Source organism: Myodes glareolus, chromosome 4 (assembly GCF_982192425.1).
Source record: "Myodes glareolus chromosome 4, mMyoGla1.1, whole genome shotgun sequence".
Classification (NCBI taxonomy): domain Eukaryota; kingdom Metazoa; phylum Chordata; class Mammalia; order Rodentia; family Cricetidae; genus Myodes; species Myodes glareolus.
The window spans coordinates 20,163,873-20,179,918 of record NC_142029.1 but is presented as its reverse complement, the minus strand read 5'-3'; the positions used below and the strand labels follow the sequence as shown (position 1 = coordinate 20,179,918).

General features: G+C 53.7%; 1 protein-coding gene across 14 annotated transcripts in view; it reads right to left on the bottom strand.

The window, feature by feature from the left end:
* The window catches only part of Tle3 (TLE family member 3, transcriptional corepressor), a 45,411-nt gene extending 30,840 nt beyond the window's left edge, over window positions 1-14,571 (bottom strand). For all 14 annotated transcript variants that reach the window (XM_048423124.3, XM_048423127.3, XM_048423126.3 and 11 more), the window contains exons 1-4: window positions 13,491-14,571; window positions 12,894-12,994; window positions 12,343-12,406; window positions 11,333-11,377 (exon numbers count right to left, since the gene is read on the bottom strand). In XM_048423124.3, the coding sequence (XP_048279081.1) occupies window positions 11,333-11,377; window positions 12,343-12,406; window positions 12,894-12,994; window positions 13,491-13,514 (234 nt within the window). In that variant the 5' untranslated portion in view covers window positions 13,515-14,571. The remainder of the gene's footprint in view (window positions 1-11,332; window positions 11,378-12,342; window positions 12,407-12,893; window positions 12,995-13,490) is intronic.
* Between the last annotated feature and the right edge of the window lie 1,475 nt (window positions 14,572-16,046).

The following is a 16,046-nucleotide window of genomic DNA, read 5'->3' as shown; positions in this document are numbered from 1 at the left end:
CCTTGTATTTCCTAGGCAATTCTAAATTAATAGCCCCTCAATTATTGACAAGATGGTACCCTTGGCCAGTCAGTTTCTCCTTGGGTTGAGCCAGGTGGTATTTATCAACAAAGGAAGGAAAATCAGGGGATGGGGAGGGGCAAGGCAGCTAACAAAAGCCAGGGTGGTGTTCCCAGGCCCCAGTCCCTCCATGCCACAGACCCTGCTGAGGAGTGAGAAAGGGATAAATGATCCACTTAGCAGCCTGGGAGATGATGCTTGCTGCTTCTGGGGGCAGAGGGAAGGGGGGCGGCTGGTTTACATCACAGATTGCTTGGTGATAGGTGAGCCTCTTTAAAGGCTCTCTTAGCACTGACATATTGATCAAATTATATATAACTACAACACCATTAAATATTTACACCCTCTGAAGAAGCCTGCTGGGGTCTTTATGCTAGGAAGACCAGGACGAGGAAGGGCCTGTGTCTCCACATGACCCCAAGGATCTTTGTTTTATACAGGGTAAGAATGGCAAGGCCAGCCTGGGATGGCCACCTCATGCACCAGCCCCTGTGTGTGCCCTTCCCAGGAGAGGAAGGAACAGTGAGGAGGGCAGGGAGGAAGGAAGTCACAAGGGCTTCCCAGAGCCTGGGGTTTCTGAGTGGTGACATGACCCTTCTAGGCACTTCCCTGAAAGAAATTAGCCTTCCTTGTTCTTGTAAGAACATGCCAGGCAAGCGGGGGGGGGGGGGGGGGCCTGAATGGGCTGCACCCTAGCGCCGGGGCTGTCCTTGCACTGGGCCTGTTTCTGCAGTCTGGAGGACGCTTGGGCAGGGGTATAACACACTAAGAGCTCTCAGATATGCCCGGGTGCCAAGCACAGGCGCACCCATAAGGCCATGGAGGCACTCCTCCACGCTGTAAGGCAGAACTGAGCCCAGCTGACAGCCCACGTCCCTCCCTGAGCTCTGAGACGCTAAGACTTTCATTTCTCTGACTCTCACTTTCCATCCACCCAGCTTCCTGTTAACAAGATCCAATAATCTTTAAATATTTGTTCACTTTAATTTCTTGGTTCCCAAACACATTAAACTGCTTGCCTCCCGCCCCCTACGAAGGGAGACGGCTCTCAAAGAGCGTGCTTGTATGGACAGAACAGAGGGAGCTTTTCAGATTACACCTTCCCCCAAGCTGCCCACTCATCCCAGGAACCCCCTCCCCTTTCCTCCGCCCTCCCCTCGAATAACCCCCTGTTCCCTCCCCCACCTTCCCAGACTCCATTGGCCAACTCCTGTGAGGAGGAAAAATTCTCAATTCATCCCTGTAGGGTTGCTATGGCAACCCCCAGCCACCTAATCCCCCCCCCAGCATTATGCAAATCTCCCCCTTGCCCCTCAACAGGCTGTAAAAGTCACATTACCCTTGCTGAGGCAGCTCATTAAATTTTGGGGGTCTCCTCACCAGGCCAGGGCTACAAATGAAACCAACCGCTTTGACATTCTGAGGAGGAGCATGAAGGGAAAACGAGGTGGTATGTAGCAGACCCAGTCAGCAGAAACAGAGCCCTATTCTGTGCGAGTTCACAAGCGCAGAGCGTATCCCCTCCTTAAACTGAAAGGCAGAGGGTCAACGGGTCTCCTTACTCAAGTAAGAGGAGGCATTTCACAGGCCATGGAAATCAAGTCGGGGGCCCTTGTCTGCCATCAACTCAGTCAAACTGACTTCTCAGACAGAAAACCTCCCATCTCACAGATGGACCCGAGAGAGCAAGGGGATGCTCCCCACAGGTCTCCCAAGTCTAAGAGCCTCATTGTCTCTTACATGGGGGGGGGGGGGGGTCCTCTCAGCCAGTGCTGATTTTTGCCCTTAGAGGACAGGACAATCAGCAGTGTCTGGAATCCTGTCAGGACCACAGCAGTGCCTGACAACCAGCCAGTGGGCAAGAGCTCGGGGCAGGCTGGATATGCCCCCAGTGCATGCATGCATGTTTACTGGAAAGTGGTTCTGGGGTGAGGCTCACGCCATGGCCCGGGTCAAGTAGAGGCCTGACTGGACCCTGCCGAAGGGTCCACCCTGAGACCACACACATCCAACCCCTTCAACAGTAGTGCACCTGCTACATGGGCTTGGGATGGGACCCAGCACTGCAGGATTGGCACGTGGAGTGGCTAAGCAGCAATAAGCAGCAACATGATATAGCCCACGGAAGTCTAGGAAGCCCGGCCCTCTCCTCCCCTCCTCACTTTCCTCCTCCCTCTCTGAGGCCATGGAAATGTTGAGGCTCTCTCTGTTCCACTGTGGGACTCCTCTGCTGTGCCCCGTCTATGCGCTAAGTTCCTGGACACCCCTCCCATAATCCCTCACACTCCCCAAACCCCCAATGTCCAGAAAGTCACGCGCCACACACAGACTAGTGCAACTAGATTTAAACAGAATCTCAAACTCAGTTCTTCAGTCACCTCAGGACCCCATTTCAATGGCTCAGCAGTCCATGCCGCTATGGGCGGTGACCATGTTGGGCGACCATGTTGGGCAGAGCAGGCGCAGGGCACTTCATGGCTATGACAATTCCAGACAAGCCTGCTCCGCTAGCAGGTAGGACTACATACACCAGCACTCACTAAAGCTCACAGAAGTCAAGCAGCTGCCCAGAGTCACACTAGTAGGGTACAGATCAGGGACAGAGACCCACCCTAAAGCCCCACTCTAGCCATGCAGAGAATTCCACCCCCCCCACTCCCCACGCTCCTGGGTTTCTGCCTCTAGAGGTCCCAGACAAGAAGCTCCAAATCTACAGTTGTCTTCACTGCCGCCCATGTAAAAATAGGCTTGTCAGAAATACTGCCCCAACCTTGTAGGCCTGGGCTTTCAACATAAGTATTCAAGGGGTCTGCAAAGAAGGGGCCTCTTGAGAAGCAAGGTAAGAATCCGGTGGGGTGGGGGAAAGTTAAAGGCCGCAGGATCCCCTCACTCCGCAGGACACGGCATAAAAGCCAGTGTCAAATCCACAATTGTGGCAGCAGAGGGCAGCTGCTGGTGACCTCGACTTAAAAAAGCTCCTCACTTCCTCTGGGATAGTGTGTGAGATCTACAACAGGCCAAGGCGACAGGCCGAGGCAGGAGCTGCTATGAACTTGATCCCACCAGGCTGCCATCTTCTGGAGAGAAACTGAGAGAAGGAACTCCACTGGGACAAACAGTAGTGACACTTGAGATGAGCCAAGGGACTGGCTTGATTGACCCCACAATATCATCCCACCGTATTGCCACACAATTTTACCATGCTGGGCACCAGGCCCCATGTTTCAGGCCACATGTTGCTTGCATCCCACCGAACGGCTCCTCCCATTTGGAGGCCAGCATGAAGGTGAGGGCATGGTGCCCCCGTGAATCCAAGGCTAGGACTCCACTCCTGCACACGGGTCTACACTAAACTATCCTCTTCACTAGCTCCTGAAGCAAGTGTGTGCAGCTTGTCTGACCAGCTCCCTCAATGCCAGACCCTGAGTCAAGAAAGACCTTAAAGTCCTGGGGAGTGGAGGTGGCCTTGCCTTGGCCACTTTCACCCTCACGTGGTTGCCGAACTGGGTGGAGTCCAAAGTCTTCCCTGTCAACCAGAAGGAGGTGCTCCTCCTGACCCGAATTGTGCTGCACAGTCCCTTGAGATGAGACCAAAGGGAAGAACTCCAGCTGAGTTTTTGTCTCCATCTGAAGGAAGAGGGAGCCTTCCCAGTATAAACTAAACACATTTAGCAGTGGCAGAGTCCAGAGTCGTTCTCAGAATTAGAAGCAACCAACCCAAACCTGAAAGAGGATGTAAAGCCAAGATAAACAAAGGCCAAGCCCTAGGAGCCCAGCCACCAAAGCTGAGGTCAGGCAAGCCTCAAGTTTTCCTTCAGCCTCAGCTCCTTCCCAACCCAGACAGAGCAGTCACCTGGCCCTTCCTCATTCCTGTCACCACACCTCAGTTTTATCACCCCTTCTTCTGCTCCTTCCACTTTCCACTTTCGACTTGATAGCAGATACGATGAAAAAGAAACAGAAAACACTTTCCAATCAGGGTGCCTTTTCCAATCACAACCTTTAGAGCCCACAGGCCTTAGAAACCTGAGAATACTCTGGATGCCTCAGCCCGTGATCAGGAAGAGAACCCTAGACTGCCTGCCGCAGCAGGGTATCCCCTCACCAGAGTCTCCGAGAAATGCGCTGTCCCCTCACTACTGGGCAAGCATCAAGGTTCAGTCCACACAAAATAACCCTGGCCCTCACAGTCCTGTTGTTCCACACCCCCTCCCACCCCTCTACAACCACACGGCGAGGCAGCCCCCTTTCCGGAGCACATACATGTCATTTCTACACCCAGGTCTACAGGTGTCCCATACTCTCAGCTGGGAAGCAAGCAGCCCAGCATTTCAGACGAAAACGCCTCGTCCGCTTGGCAGTCAAGCACTGCGGGAGCAGGAGTGGCTGCGTCACCCTCATCCATGGCATTTGCGAGGTCACCACTTTTTGTGTCCATGTGCAGAGACGTAGTAGCTATCTCAGAACTTTGGGCTGTCACTCAAGATCAATCAAGGAGGGGCTGCGGAGATGGCTCAGTGGTTAAGAGCACTGGTTGCTCTTCCAGAGGACTGGGATTCAATTCCCAGCATCCACCCACATCGTAGCTCACAACTGTCTTTAACTCCAGTCGCAGGGGATCGGACACCCTCACACCAATGCACATAAAATAAAGTTAAATTAAGGAATAAATAAATGAATAATAAATAAATAAATAAAAGAGTGGGTAAAAGGAAAGGGACCCAGGCTCCTACCTTTCACCAAGAGAACTTGGCAATGTAGAGATGTGAGGACCACCTACATCTAAACCGCAGGTACTGACAAGGCTTCCCTGCTTCTCTGACCTCATCCCCCCCCCCCCCAGACACACACCTTCTCCATAGCTAAGCACTTGGTTCTCACTTCTCACAGGGTGGCTGAGGTGAAGAGAAAGCGGGGAGGGAGGTCTCTACTGTCCAGTAAAATCTCTGGAGTCACCAGAGATCTCCTCTGGCTCCCCGCAAGCTTGATAGAGCCTTTCAATTAAGAATACCAGCCCCATCCTACCCACCCTCCTGGTTTCCAGACAGGCCCCTTAGATCCAAAGGCTCTTCAGAAGGAAAGGCCTCCTAAAATCTGACCAGGCAGGGGGGCGAGGCAACCTTAGTCTGGCTCCTGTTCTCTGTGTCCTGTCATGGCAGCTTCTGCATTCAGGCACAGCTCGGTACCCCCCCTTGCCTCTGGCTGTTATGAAACATGCCCAGCAAACAAAAGGACTTGAAAACACTATGCCAACCATGACTGAGACTCCCCGCTCCCTCCTTGAGAAACTTGAGGCCCTGGTGTCAGCAGGGAAAGGCTGGTCCACCGGTTTGGGTCTGGAGTGGATGATGCCTTAAGCAGGCCCAATGGATATATATCCCTCACTGCTCTCAAGGCGGGTCTCATTCCTCTCCCTAAGTTCTCTTAGCCCCAACTGGAGGGGAGTCTTTATTCTGAAAGGCCAGAGGAAGAGAAGGAGCCAAGAGGAGGAGAGGTACAAGAGAAAGGAAGAAAGCATCTTGGATGTGTCTCAGAGAGCATTTGTTGAAAACAAGATATTGTCCCTTTAAGCATATAAAAACAAGGCCCTTGAGCACGCAGTTCTCACTCTGGTACACAATTATGGGTGCTTTCAGCTGTCTAGCACTACTTCAAGAGCGCTCTTAAGCCAGACTGTCAATGGCATGTTGAAAGCTATTTTGCTGGCTGCTATCATTAATAGCAAAGTGGAGAGCCGGGCTGATGAGAATTAAATATGGGGGAGGGGTAGGTCATACCCAGTCATTACAGAATTACCAGTATGAGAAAGGAGACAATGCCACTTTGGGGAATAGAGTTCAAACCAGAGCACGATGGTGGGGAAGCAGCCAGGGGAGGCCGCAGTCGCCCCAGCATTCCCCACCCCCACCCCATGCCAGATGGACTGGAGCCAGCCCTTGGAGAGCCATATGGGGACGGAGGGAGCCACTGAGTCATGGTGAATGCGAGGGTGGAGAGGCCTTTGGATAACGCTGTGCTGCAAAATGTCACCACCTCGCCTCACTTCTCAAGTGCGGAGGGGGGGGGGGTGCTGCCCTCCCCCATCCATTCTTCCTGACTGTGGCTTCCTGAATGTACTTCACTGCCCTGCCAGGAGCTGTTGTCACCTGGGAGGAGCTCCAGCTGCTGGCTTCTGCCCTTAACAACTCCCCTCCCACCCTCCCTTCAAGGCCCCACTCAAGTAACAGTCCTTCTGCAGGGACATCCTCTCTGACCCGTCTCCGCTTTCCCAGGCAGAGTGAAGCAAGTGTGTCGCAGCGGCCACATTAGCGCTTACCTCACCGCATCGCAATTACTTATTTAGAGGCCTGATGCCCCAGCGGAGGGAATGGTGTCTTATTCGTCTGTGTAACCAAGCCCGGCCCACACCCAAGCACATCCCAGACCCCTAATAACCGTTTTGGGAATGGATCCAGCTCTCTCATTTTGCTGATGAGGAGACTGTGTGCTGAACCACAGAGAACAGCCTGCAGGCAGCCCACAATTACAACCCCCCACTTCCTTCCCAGGGCTCTGTGCAGTGCAGGTCCACCCACCTGCCCACAACCCAAAGAAGGAAACCCCACGTGTTTACTGAGCACCTATTACACATTGTGTGCACTTGGCAAAGGGGCATCCTCCATAGCTCCAATATGAGATAAGAAGATTCACACTGTGTTGTGCAGGATCACAGGGGAGAGCCCTGCTGAGAGTTGTTTCCCACCTCCTGGTGTCCCAGCATTTTGTCCAATGATACAGAAAAAAAATATTTTCCTATGTGAAAAGGGAATTTATTCTTTGGCTAACTCTCCTTCCACAATTCAGAATCGAGGGTCTCAGTAAAGGCGACCCTTCCTGGGTGGAGGGAGGATTCCACAGAAGACAAGGAGGATGAGGAGGGGGAGGGGGAGTAACTCTTGGCTTCTGGAATAGTAGAACTGAGAGATGGGTTCCCAGTAGGCTTATCTATCTTTATCTAGTTTTAGAGTCCTCTCAACGGTCAAATGTACAAGAAGGAAAAAGCCCTGAGAAGTACAGAGAGCTTTGCTCTCTACCGCTCTGTCATCTATAGCCTGAGAGAAAGGCACCCTCTCACTGGATGAGGCAGAGTAAAATGAGCTTCGGGCTCAGGAATTCCCAAGGTAGAGCAGGGGTGGCACCCTTCTGGGGAGATCACACAACCCCCCCCCCTTTGCAGGGAGGAGCCACAAGGCAACTGAGGTCACAAAGAATCCAGGGCGTGAATGATAGAGCTCCCAGTAAAGAAAATTTCACAGCTCAACCCGGATGCCACACACTGCCCTAGGATCAGCGCCTGCACCCCCATCTCATTGCCACCAAGGTCTTTTCCAGAAAACCCTGTTGCCTGATGGCTCTCTGGCCACACAGCCCCTTAAGCTGCTTTGCCTGGAGGTCTTCAGCCCGTTTCAGCCGTGTAGATGGCCACCTTGTGGCTGGGGTACAACAGTCACAGGTTTTATGGCCATCACCTCATCTGTGAACCTGCCCTCTGTGTTATTACCAAACACGACGAATCATTAGTTGTGCAAATAGCTGGCGAATGGAGATGGGACTGCGGACACAGAGGGTTCAGCTGACGCGGTTATACAACCCCAAATGGGATACTTTGGACTTTGGTGGAGCCAAGTTTGCAGCCTGAACCTGGCTGTATAATAGCATGGAACAAGCGGAGGTAATTAAAGACACAGCGTGCTATGAGTTACCAAAAGAAGCTTGCTACAGAAGAGGTCAAGGGTATGGAGGAAAGCCTGCAATAGCAGCATTATCATCACCTATGGCTGCGGGAGTCTGGGCATACCAGCTCTAGTCCCTGGGCCCGTTTCCTCCTCCATGATTTGAAAGGTTTGGATAAGAAGTCAAAGGGCTCTTCTAGCTCTGGGGCTCTGGAACTTGCTTAGGTTACTGAAAACAGTGCCTGTCTAGTATTGGCATGATGCTGCCCCCAAATCAAACTGCCTCAAGTCAGCTTGCCAAACATCAGTGCTCACCAACAGAGGGTGAAAGGCCAGCCTGCCGGCTTCCCCCGGCACCATGTCTCAAAGTCATTGCATGACAGTCGCTCTGGAGTCTATTTCTAAGTTGGCTTTGTTATTTGCTGCTGACACGGGAAAGGGGCTGCAGGAACAAGACGGGAACTGATGAGACGGTCAGCCTTCATCGCCTCCCTGGCCCTCGCTGAATCATCCCTGACACCCTGCCTGGAAGCAGGAGCCTGGGGGAGGTGGTGACCTCTTCCAGTCCCGGGCCAGGTCTGTGATTCTGTAATCTTTGCTTTACCATAATTAGGGAGGGAGGCAAAAGAGTAGGAGGACCCATTTATTACTTCTCTGGGATCTGACAGCTTGAAAAAGAGAATGATGGGGGGAGACAGAGAAACAGCCAGGGACAGAGCCAGCCACACTGAGTTTAACCTCTCAGTAAAATAAAAACGGGCTGGACGTACCTCATCAGCTGCCCTCTGTCAATACTTGGGACCATCTGGCAAAACGCAAGGTTCTCAGCTAATTGGCATTTCCCATGGAGCCAGGGAAGAAGAGCTTTTGAAAATATATGTGGTGGTGGTGAAGTGTGTGTGTGTGTGTATGTGTGTGTGCGTGCACACGCGTGCACAGGCCAAGAATGGCCAGCCAGACACACTTTCCCAAGGTGCTAGAGCCCTGTAGACCATCTATTATATAAAAGTACATACAGTCCCCGCCCCCACTCGCTTAAAGATGAAGAATCCAGCCTGTTTGTTCCAGGCAGATGTAATCACACAGTCAAGTCTAGAGGGCAGGACACTGCATGAATAATTCAAGCACTCCAGTCACTTGATTGTGTGTGCAGATAAAACACCAGTCAACCGCTAAACAGGTCAGCTGATAAACTTGTTTGCTCAGGCCTAACCACCATCACCAAATGCACCTAAGACCCACACTACAATTAGTGGCGGGGTTTCTTCTACAGAACCCTGCAAGCCTAGGGAGTGGCCAGCACGCCATTAGGTCAGGGTTGTATTGCATTTCTCCCTTCTCAGTCAGGGTTTCTCCACCTCTTAGCCTCTTTGTTCCTACAGAGCCACAGGGTGAGTTCATCCAACCCAGCGACTTGTTGGCATTCATGCCGGGAAGGGGCTGGAAGGCAAAGGTAAGGCACCAGGAGCAAAGGACCTAGTTGCAGAACCCAGAGGGTCTAAAATGAGCCCTAGCTCTTGCCATGCTGGCTTCCTTGATGCCTTGGTTTTCCTACCTATAAAAAGAGGGCAAAAATCCCTCTATCCGCCATTGAGAGGATTAATGAAGACAATGTGGCCAGATCTCAGGCATTCTCCCGTCTTAGAATCCTGTTTAGGGAATGGCCAGACATCCCAGACGAACACAGCTGCTCTGTACACAAGCCTCACCATTGAGATACTTAACCCTTCTGGGTTTCTAGCCTCCCCAGGGCTCAGAACACTTTTGCTCTGCCAGCCAAGGTGACTTCTTTGTACCCAACAACCATCCACTCAGACACGGGCAACACCACCCATGCAGACCTCAACATGCAAGGACATATTACACCTTAATTAGAAGCTCTTACAACAACAACTACTGCTATAAATTTTGAACCTGGGTGCAATTACCCTCTTTAAAACACGCCCAAGATACTATTCACAGAGGAAGGGAAGGACTGGAAAAAGGGAGGAAGTGGTACCTTGCAAAATACCCCGAAGTCCTTAAAACACCTGAGACCCCAGTTTTATTTCATGCAGTCTTCCAGTCAAGCCTGGGCCAGCTCTACCTAGACTGAGGCGAAACTCACTTCTGGTCTCTCCTCCCCAGGAGAACCTTCTTTACGTATAAAGCAATGTCTGTTTATTATTTCTGTGGGCCAAGAAGTGAGGATGCGGTAGCCTCCATGTGTGCATGCCTAGGGAACCAACTCCTCAGGAAACCACAGCTGGCTTCCCACATTGCTCACTAAATGCTGGCCCCTTTCTGGCTCCCCTTTGCCTAACAGCAAGGGAAAGGAAACCAGATTCAAAGGGCTCTATAGGAAGCCACTGGGGCGGGCAGGAATCTGCACGCTTCCCCTCAGGGTCACCTGCCCTTCTCACCTGCCGTGGGTCCTGCCCCCTTTAAAGAGTAAAATTTAAACCTTGTAAATGACTGTTAATTTAGAGCAGAAAATCCATTCAAGTCACGGTCACCAAAGCCTGGAATGAGTCAACAGCCTTCTGAGATTTCAAGAACACCAATTGTTAAAAAGAACAACCGGCCTGCGCCATTTATACGTGCCAAGTCGATGCTAATCGTCCGCCAAGCCAAATTATAGGCAGCCTCTCCTCAGAACACAAATAGACAAACAGGCCTCTCCCACAGCCTGGCCTAGCTCAGGCCCGGCTACTGATATGCACTCAGATAAAGGGTGTTTCTATTTGCTGGATTTGAGGTATAGTGTTATTAGAAGGGAGACAATGTGAGGTAGTTTACATATCCATCAAAGGATACCACACTAGTTAAACTGGTTTGACTTCAGGATTACAAAGCTGAGCTCAACTGCCAGCCACCTCAAAAGGCCTGGTGAGGCTGGCCCCGGGCAAGCTACTTCACCCCAGGGCTTCAGCTTCCCCCTGTAAAATGGGGACACAGCCGCCTTCGAACGAGGAGAGTTGAGAAACTCCCTCCTGAACGCAAAGCCCGAGGATTGCACTCCACTCTGGCTTTAAGTTTTTTTTTTAGGCCGTTAGTGGCTTCATTCCCTTACATTTCGAAAGCTCAGCCTGGCTTTTAAGCCTCTTGAAGCGTAATCTTATCAAGGCAGTACATCACTGTTGTGTTTTTCTTTTTCTTTTTCTTTTTTTTTTTTTGCAAGAAAAAGAAAGAAAAGCAAGGGGGGTGGAGAACCCCGCCTGCCTTCCCTTTTTGAGAATTTTACATTACATTAAAACAGATAAAAAGCAGTCAGTCAACTTCAGGAGTGGGTAGCACAGATCCTGGGGTACCTACAGTACAACTTTTTACCCAGTTCCCAGACCAGCAACTTTGTACCCAGATCCCAGACCAGGCCTAAGTTCACAAGAACAAATGCTAACAACTCAACATAACCAAGGAAGAGCAAAGCCCCAGCAGCAGGCATCCCTGAACACTCACTCTTGGGGGCCAAGTGGGAGACCAGAACCAGGCTCATTTTCAAATGACGACCTTTTCCCAAAATCCACATATTCTGTTTTTTACATATACATATACATTTTTAAAAAGAGAAAAGCACGTACCTGCTTGTGCATTTCAATATTCAGGCCATAGGACATCTCATAGTACTACAAATTTAAAAAAATAATAATAATTGCCATTAGCAGGCAACACAGGGATACTACTCATTTTTACCTTCCCCTTCCCCAGGCCTCGGCCAAGCCATTCATTGGGTCCACAGAAACTGAAGTCCACCCACAAAGACAGCCTAAGGAGTTTTAGAAGTGGTCAAGTGCTCCTCTCCATCCAATAGAACATTACACACAATAGTAAGAAGACCCGGGCCTCCCCTCCCACAAGCACCCATGTGCCTGCCATACAGGCTGTTTATACAAGGTGCCGGCTCCACAGGGAATGCAGTGCACCCGCCTCCTCTTGTCCTCTCAGAGTTATTTAGTACTAGGTGGAAGGTCTCTAATGTGGAAAGACTGCTACTGGCCTGTCCTCAAGTGGTTCCCATGCCCACTCCCAAAAGGAAGATGTTAACTTGAAGGAAGACACTAAGTAAAACATAGTCTAGCTAGGGAGGTCCAGACTCCAACTGAGGAAATCCTCGAGGAGGGGGGGGGGGAGGAGAGGCTTTAAAAGGCTCCTCCAATCTGAAAAAACTCTGGGGAAGGCAGGCTCTTCTGTCCCATTCTAGCTAGATCCCAGCTGCCAAACAGAAAAGTTTCCGAACACTCCCAGGAGGACTTCAGGAGGGTTTTTATACAACTCCGACACTGGCTCATTCAACTCTAAGTTACTAACCAGTTTAAGGCAAGCAGTCGCCCCCCCCCCCCACACACCCCGGGAAACCTCCAAAACACAAATGAGAAGCTTTACAAAAGTGGCCGCGGTTTGTTTCTCTTTCGGCCCCTACTCTTCACTAGCCCTCCTCCAAGTGGCGGGGAAGAGGAAGCTGAAGAAGCAAGCCCTCCAGGGGGCTGTCTTGAAGTTGGGCCTGCCTCGGGTCTGCCACAGTCCCAGCTGAACACACAGCTTGGGTGCCCTGCCCTGGCCTCCCTCCGCCCTGCTGCGGGCTGCCTCTCACCATCACATAATGGCGCTGCATCTCCGTCTTCTCGTTCGCCAGCTTGTCGTATTCCACTTTGAGGCTGTAAGGGCAGGAGGAGGCGCTCAGGCCTGGCGCCTACATGGCCTCCTCAGAGACCCGGATCCCAGGGTCTCGGAGAGCCATTTTTTTCCACTTCCCCAGCACCCTGCGCACCCCCATTATCCATCATCCTCTGGGCAGTGGGGGTGGCTGCTTGCCACCCAGGGCCTGGCTGTACCAACTCCAAACTTCCCTTGATCTGCGAGGGCACTCATCGCGGCCACGCGGGGGCGGACCCTTACGCGGGATCAAGACCCCAACCCCCCCCTCCCCGCCCCAACCCGGGCGGGCTTTCAGGAGCTGGGCGACCGCGGAAAGCAAAGGGTTAAGGTGGCGCGCACCGAGAGGGGAAACAAAAGGCGGAGGCCCCGTAGCCCCACAGTCCGGGGGCCGGCGTCCCCTCCGTCCTCGCGGGGGGTAACAGGAGCGCGCGCGGCCGCCCTCCTCGCCAGCCGGGGGCCACCACCACCACCCCCCGCCCACCTTACCTGTGATACTGAGCTTGCAGGAACTGGAATTCGTCTTTGATCCTGTCACAGGACTCGGCCACAGTGAATTTAAATCCCGGCTGCCCGGGTTGATGGGGAGCCTGGAGCCCATGAGGACAACACAGGGGAGAGGAGTGGGCACATCAGACGGGCTCCACGAGGCCCCTTGCCTCCGCTGGGTCCCTGGTTCCTTCCCGCAGGGCGCCACCGGCAAGGCCACCACCCCATAGCCCAAAACCTTCCCAGCAAGTTTTTCTCCGCTCTCCCGACGGGGCCGGGAAGGGGGCGCCCCGATCATCCCCAAAGCCAGCAGGGTTCCCATGGCCAAGTGCCGCGAGGGCGACTTGGAAGACTTGGGAGAAGGGTACGAAGAGGGAGTCAAAGTCCTTCATCCAAGGCAAGCCGCCCCCCCACCACTCGAGTGCAATTACCCTTGGCCCTCTATTGCGCCCCCCCAACACCACAGCCCCTTTGTGTGAGCGCACACACGCGCGCGCACCATAAAGGTAGCAACAAGCAAAATGGAGGTGCGAGATAAACTGCCTCGTTTACCCTGCCATGATAGATGCTTAAATAAGCCTAGTTGCAATTACTCACCGGATGTCTGCCTTGCGGATACATGGCAGGGAGGGGTCGCGATTCCGAGAGCTTGGAAGCGCTGAGAGCCCGAGCCGGGGATGTGCGGGGGAGGGGGGAGGCGAGCCCGAGCGGGGGGCGGCCGGGGAACCGAGAGCTCGCCCCCGGCCCCCCCAGCCCGCTCTCGCAGCGAAATCCCAGAGTCGGGCGTGCGCCCCAAGTGCAGACAAAGAGCGGCGGAGCGAGCGGCAAAGTCGTCGGCGGGCTCGCGCTTTGTGCGCCTAGGGCTCGGCCGGCTTCTGCCGGCCACCTTCCCCCGGCTGCGTGGACAGTGTCAGAAGCCGGGGCTGTGCGGACATCGTTGGCTTCCTGGTGGCTCCAGTGCGGGATCCCAAGGCCGAGGGTGGGGGGATCCTCCTGTCCCCTCGCGGGTCACTCAGCACGATGAGGTTGGAGGGGGGCGCGTCTGGGCAGCCCAGAGCATTCGGGGCGCGTGGGTCGGGTCTCAGAGGTGACCGGGCCCGGAACTCGCAATGAGACGAGAAAGAAGGCAGGCTACAGAGGTGACGGCTTGAGGACCGAGGGTGAGGGCTGGAGCCCAGTGAGGGTGCTTCGACGCCCCCCCTCGGAGAGGAGAGCCTGCTGTTCCTTCTGCTCCCGTCGCTGCCGCCAGCCCTTCCTTCCCAGGGCCGAGGAGGAACTCCGGGCTCAGTCGGTGTAAATCATGCGCCCCGGCATCCTAACTCCAGCAGGCATGAGAAGCCTGGGCGAAGGGGTCCTCTCTGCTCCCAAGTAGAGCGTCAGCGTCTCTGGCGAGGAGCGGTCGGCGTCCCTGCCGCCTCGGAGCGCGCAGGCTGGAGATCACGGAGGGGGAGACGTAGCCCGAGCCCGGGAGCTCTGCGGCTTCTTTGCTTCCTCCCAGCCTCTCCGCGCCCCGACAAACCCCCAAAACACACGCACTCAACACACACACATACACGCGCACACACACACACACACAAAAGTGCCTCGGACCTGCGGATACCACACACAGACAGGCGAAGGGGGCCGAGCACGAGGTCTGAACTGCCGCGAGAGCAGTTCCAAATAGGGACTGAAAAGTAACAAAATAATGTGGCGGCTTCGCCTAGCGTTGGCCAATGGGAGCGCGAGGCTCCCACGTGGGGCCGCGGTATTCGGACTGCGACTGGGCGCCGCTGGGCTAGACGTCACAATGCCCTCTTGTGTCTAAAACTATGCATGAAAAGTAGCAATCAGGCCCTACCCGCTGGTGACTTTCGCTTGGGAGTGAAAAACAGCGCTCCTCACATCAGGAATTAACCGAAAGACATATAATAAATAGATATATATTATAGTGCTGGGCTGCTAGGTTTTTTTCTTTTTTCCCACGATCTACTAGCAAATAATTATTTGGCGGGAGGGGAGGAAGAGAAAACGAATAACAACAAAAGAGAAAAAAAAGGACAAGCTGTACAATCCTCAAAACCTGTGGCTGGTAGTAATGGATCAGTTGATTCTGTAAAGGCGGCGAACGATTGCCCCCCTCTAATCTCATTAGGGCTGCAAAGCAGCCCAATTAGATACTATAAAACAAACAGAATCACTTTGTCAGTTTAATGTTTTCACTTCAGAAGATTTAGGACCGATAAAATGCTGGCTCCCAAAGTTACCTCCGACCTCTAAGACTGTTCCCCAAACTGAGTTTTTCTTTTATCCGTTTCTGTCCCCTCTCCCACCCTTGGGCGCCCCGCTTTCCTCCTTTGTTCATTCGCCCTTCTTTTCAGAAAGCCAAATAAACAGCGCCTCTGATGCGCAGCGGCTGCCGCCGAGGGGGAAGTCTGAGAACTCTGGCTTGGCGGGCAGTGCAGATGGAAGGGCCCGGCTGTCTGCGGACAACAGGCTTAGTAGTGTGGCTGGCCCCGTTTGGGGTTCTTGCCCTTTGGGGACAGCTACTTCCTGACCGCAGCCTTGTCGAGGTGGGCTCCTCAGCTGCGCTCCGGGCCCGAAGTGGCGAAGGGCATGCACAGAGCTGGGGCTCTCCTAGCTACGACCCAGAGCTCCAACCTGGTTTCTTGGCCTGCTGGCCGGCCCGTACCACATGCATCAGCAGCCACGCGTGGAAGAGCGACTGTGAGCCTGGAGCGTCCACGGTCACCAGCCTTAATGCCCAAGGGGGCGCAGACATTCGACTCTGGGGCCCATTTGCTCGCAGACAGGGGTCACGTCGGGGCATACTGCCCACCCTGGGTCCCCGGGCTTCGGAGAGCCACAGCTAAGTGGACTGCCCAGGCGTCCCCGGGTCCCTCTCTGCTTTCCCACCCAGCACACACGCAAGCACGCACTTCGGGCCCGCTGCGGGTGCGCGCGAGCCGGCCGCGCGCACCCGGAATCTATATTTTCCCCTCATTAGGAGCCCGAGGTTCGCGTTTGCATCTTAATGAGGTGCAGGGAGCGCGCGGGGACCTCCACGTGAGCGACAGCCCCGAGATGGAGCCTCCCAAAACCCGCTCCGGCCGCCGGCCGCGACCGCGCTCTCTTCTTCATTTATTTATTCTCCTAAATAAAAACATAAATCGT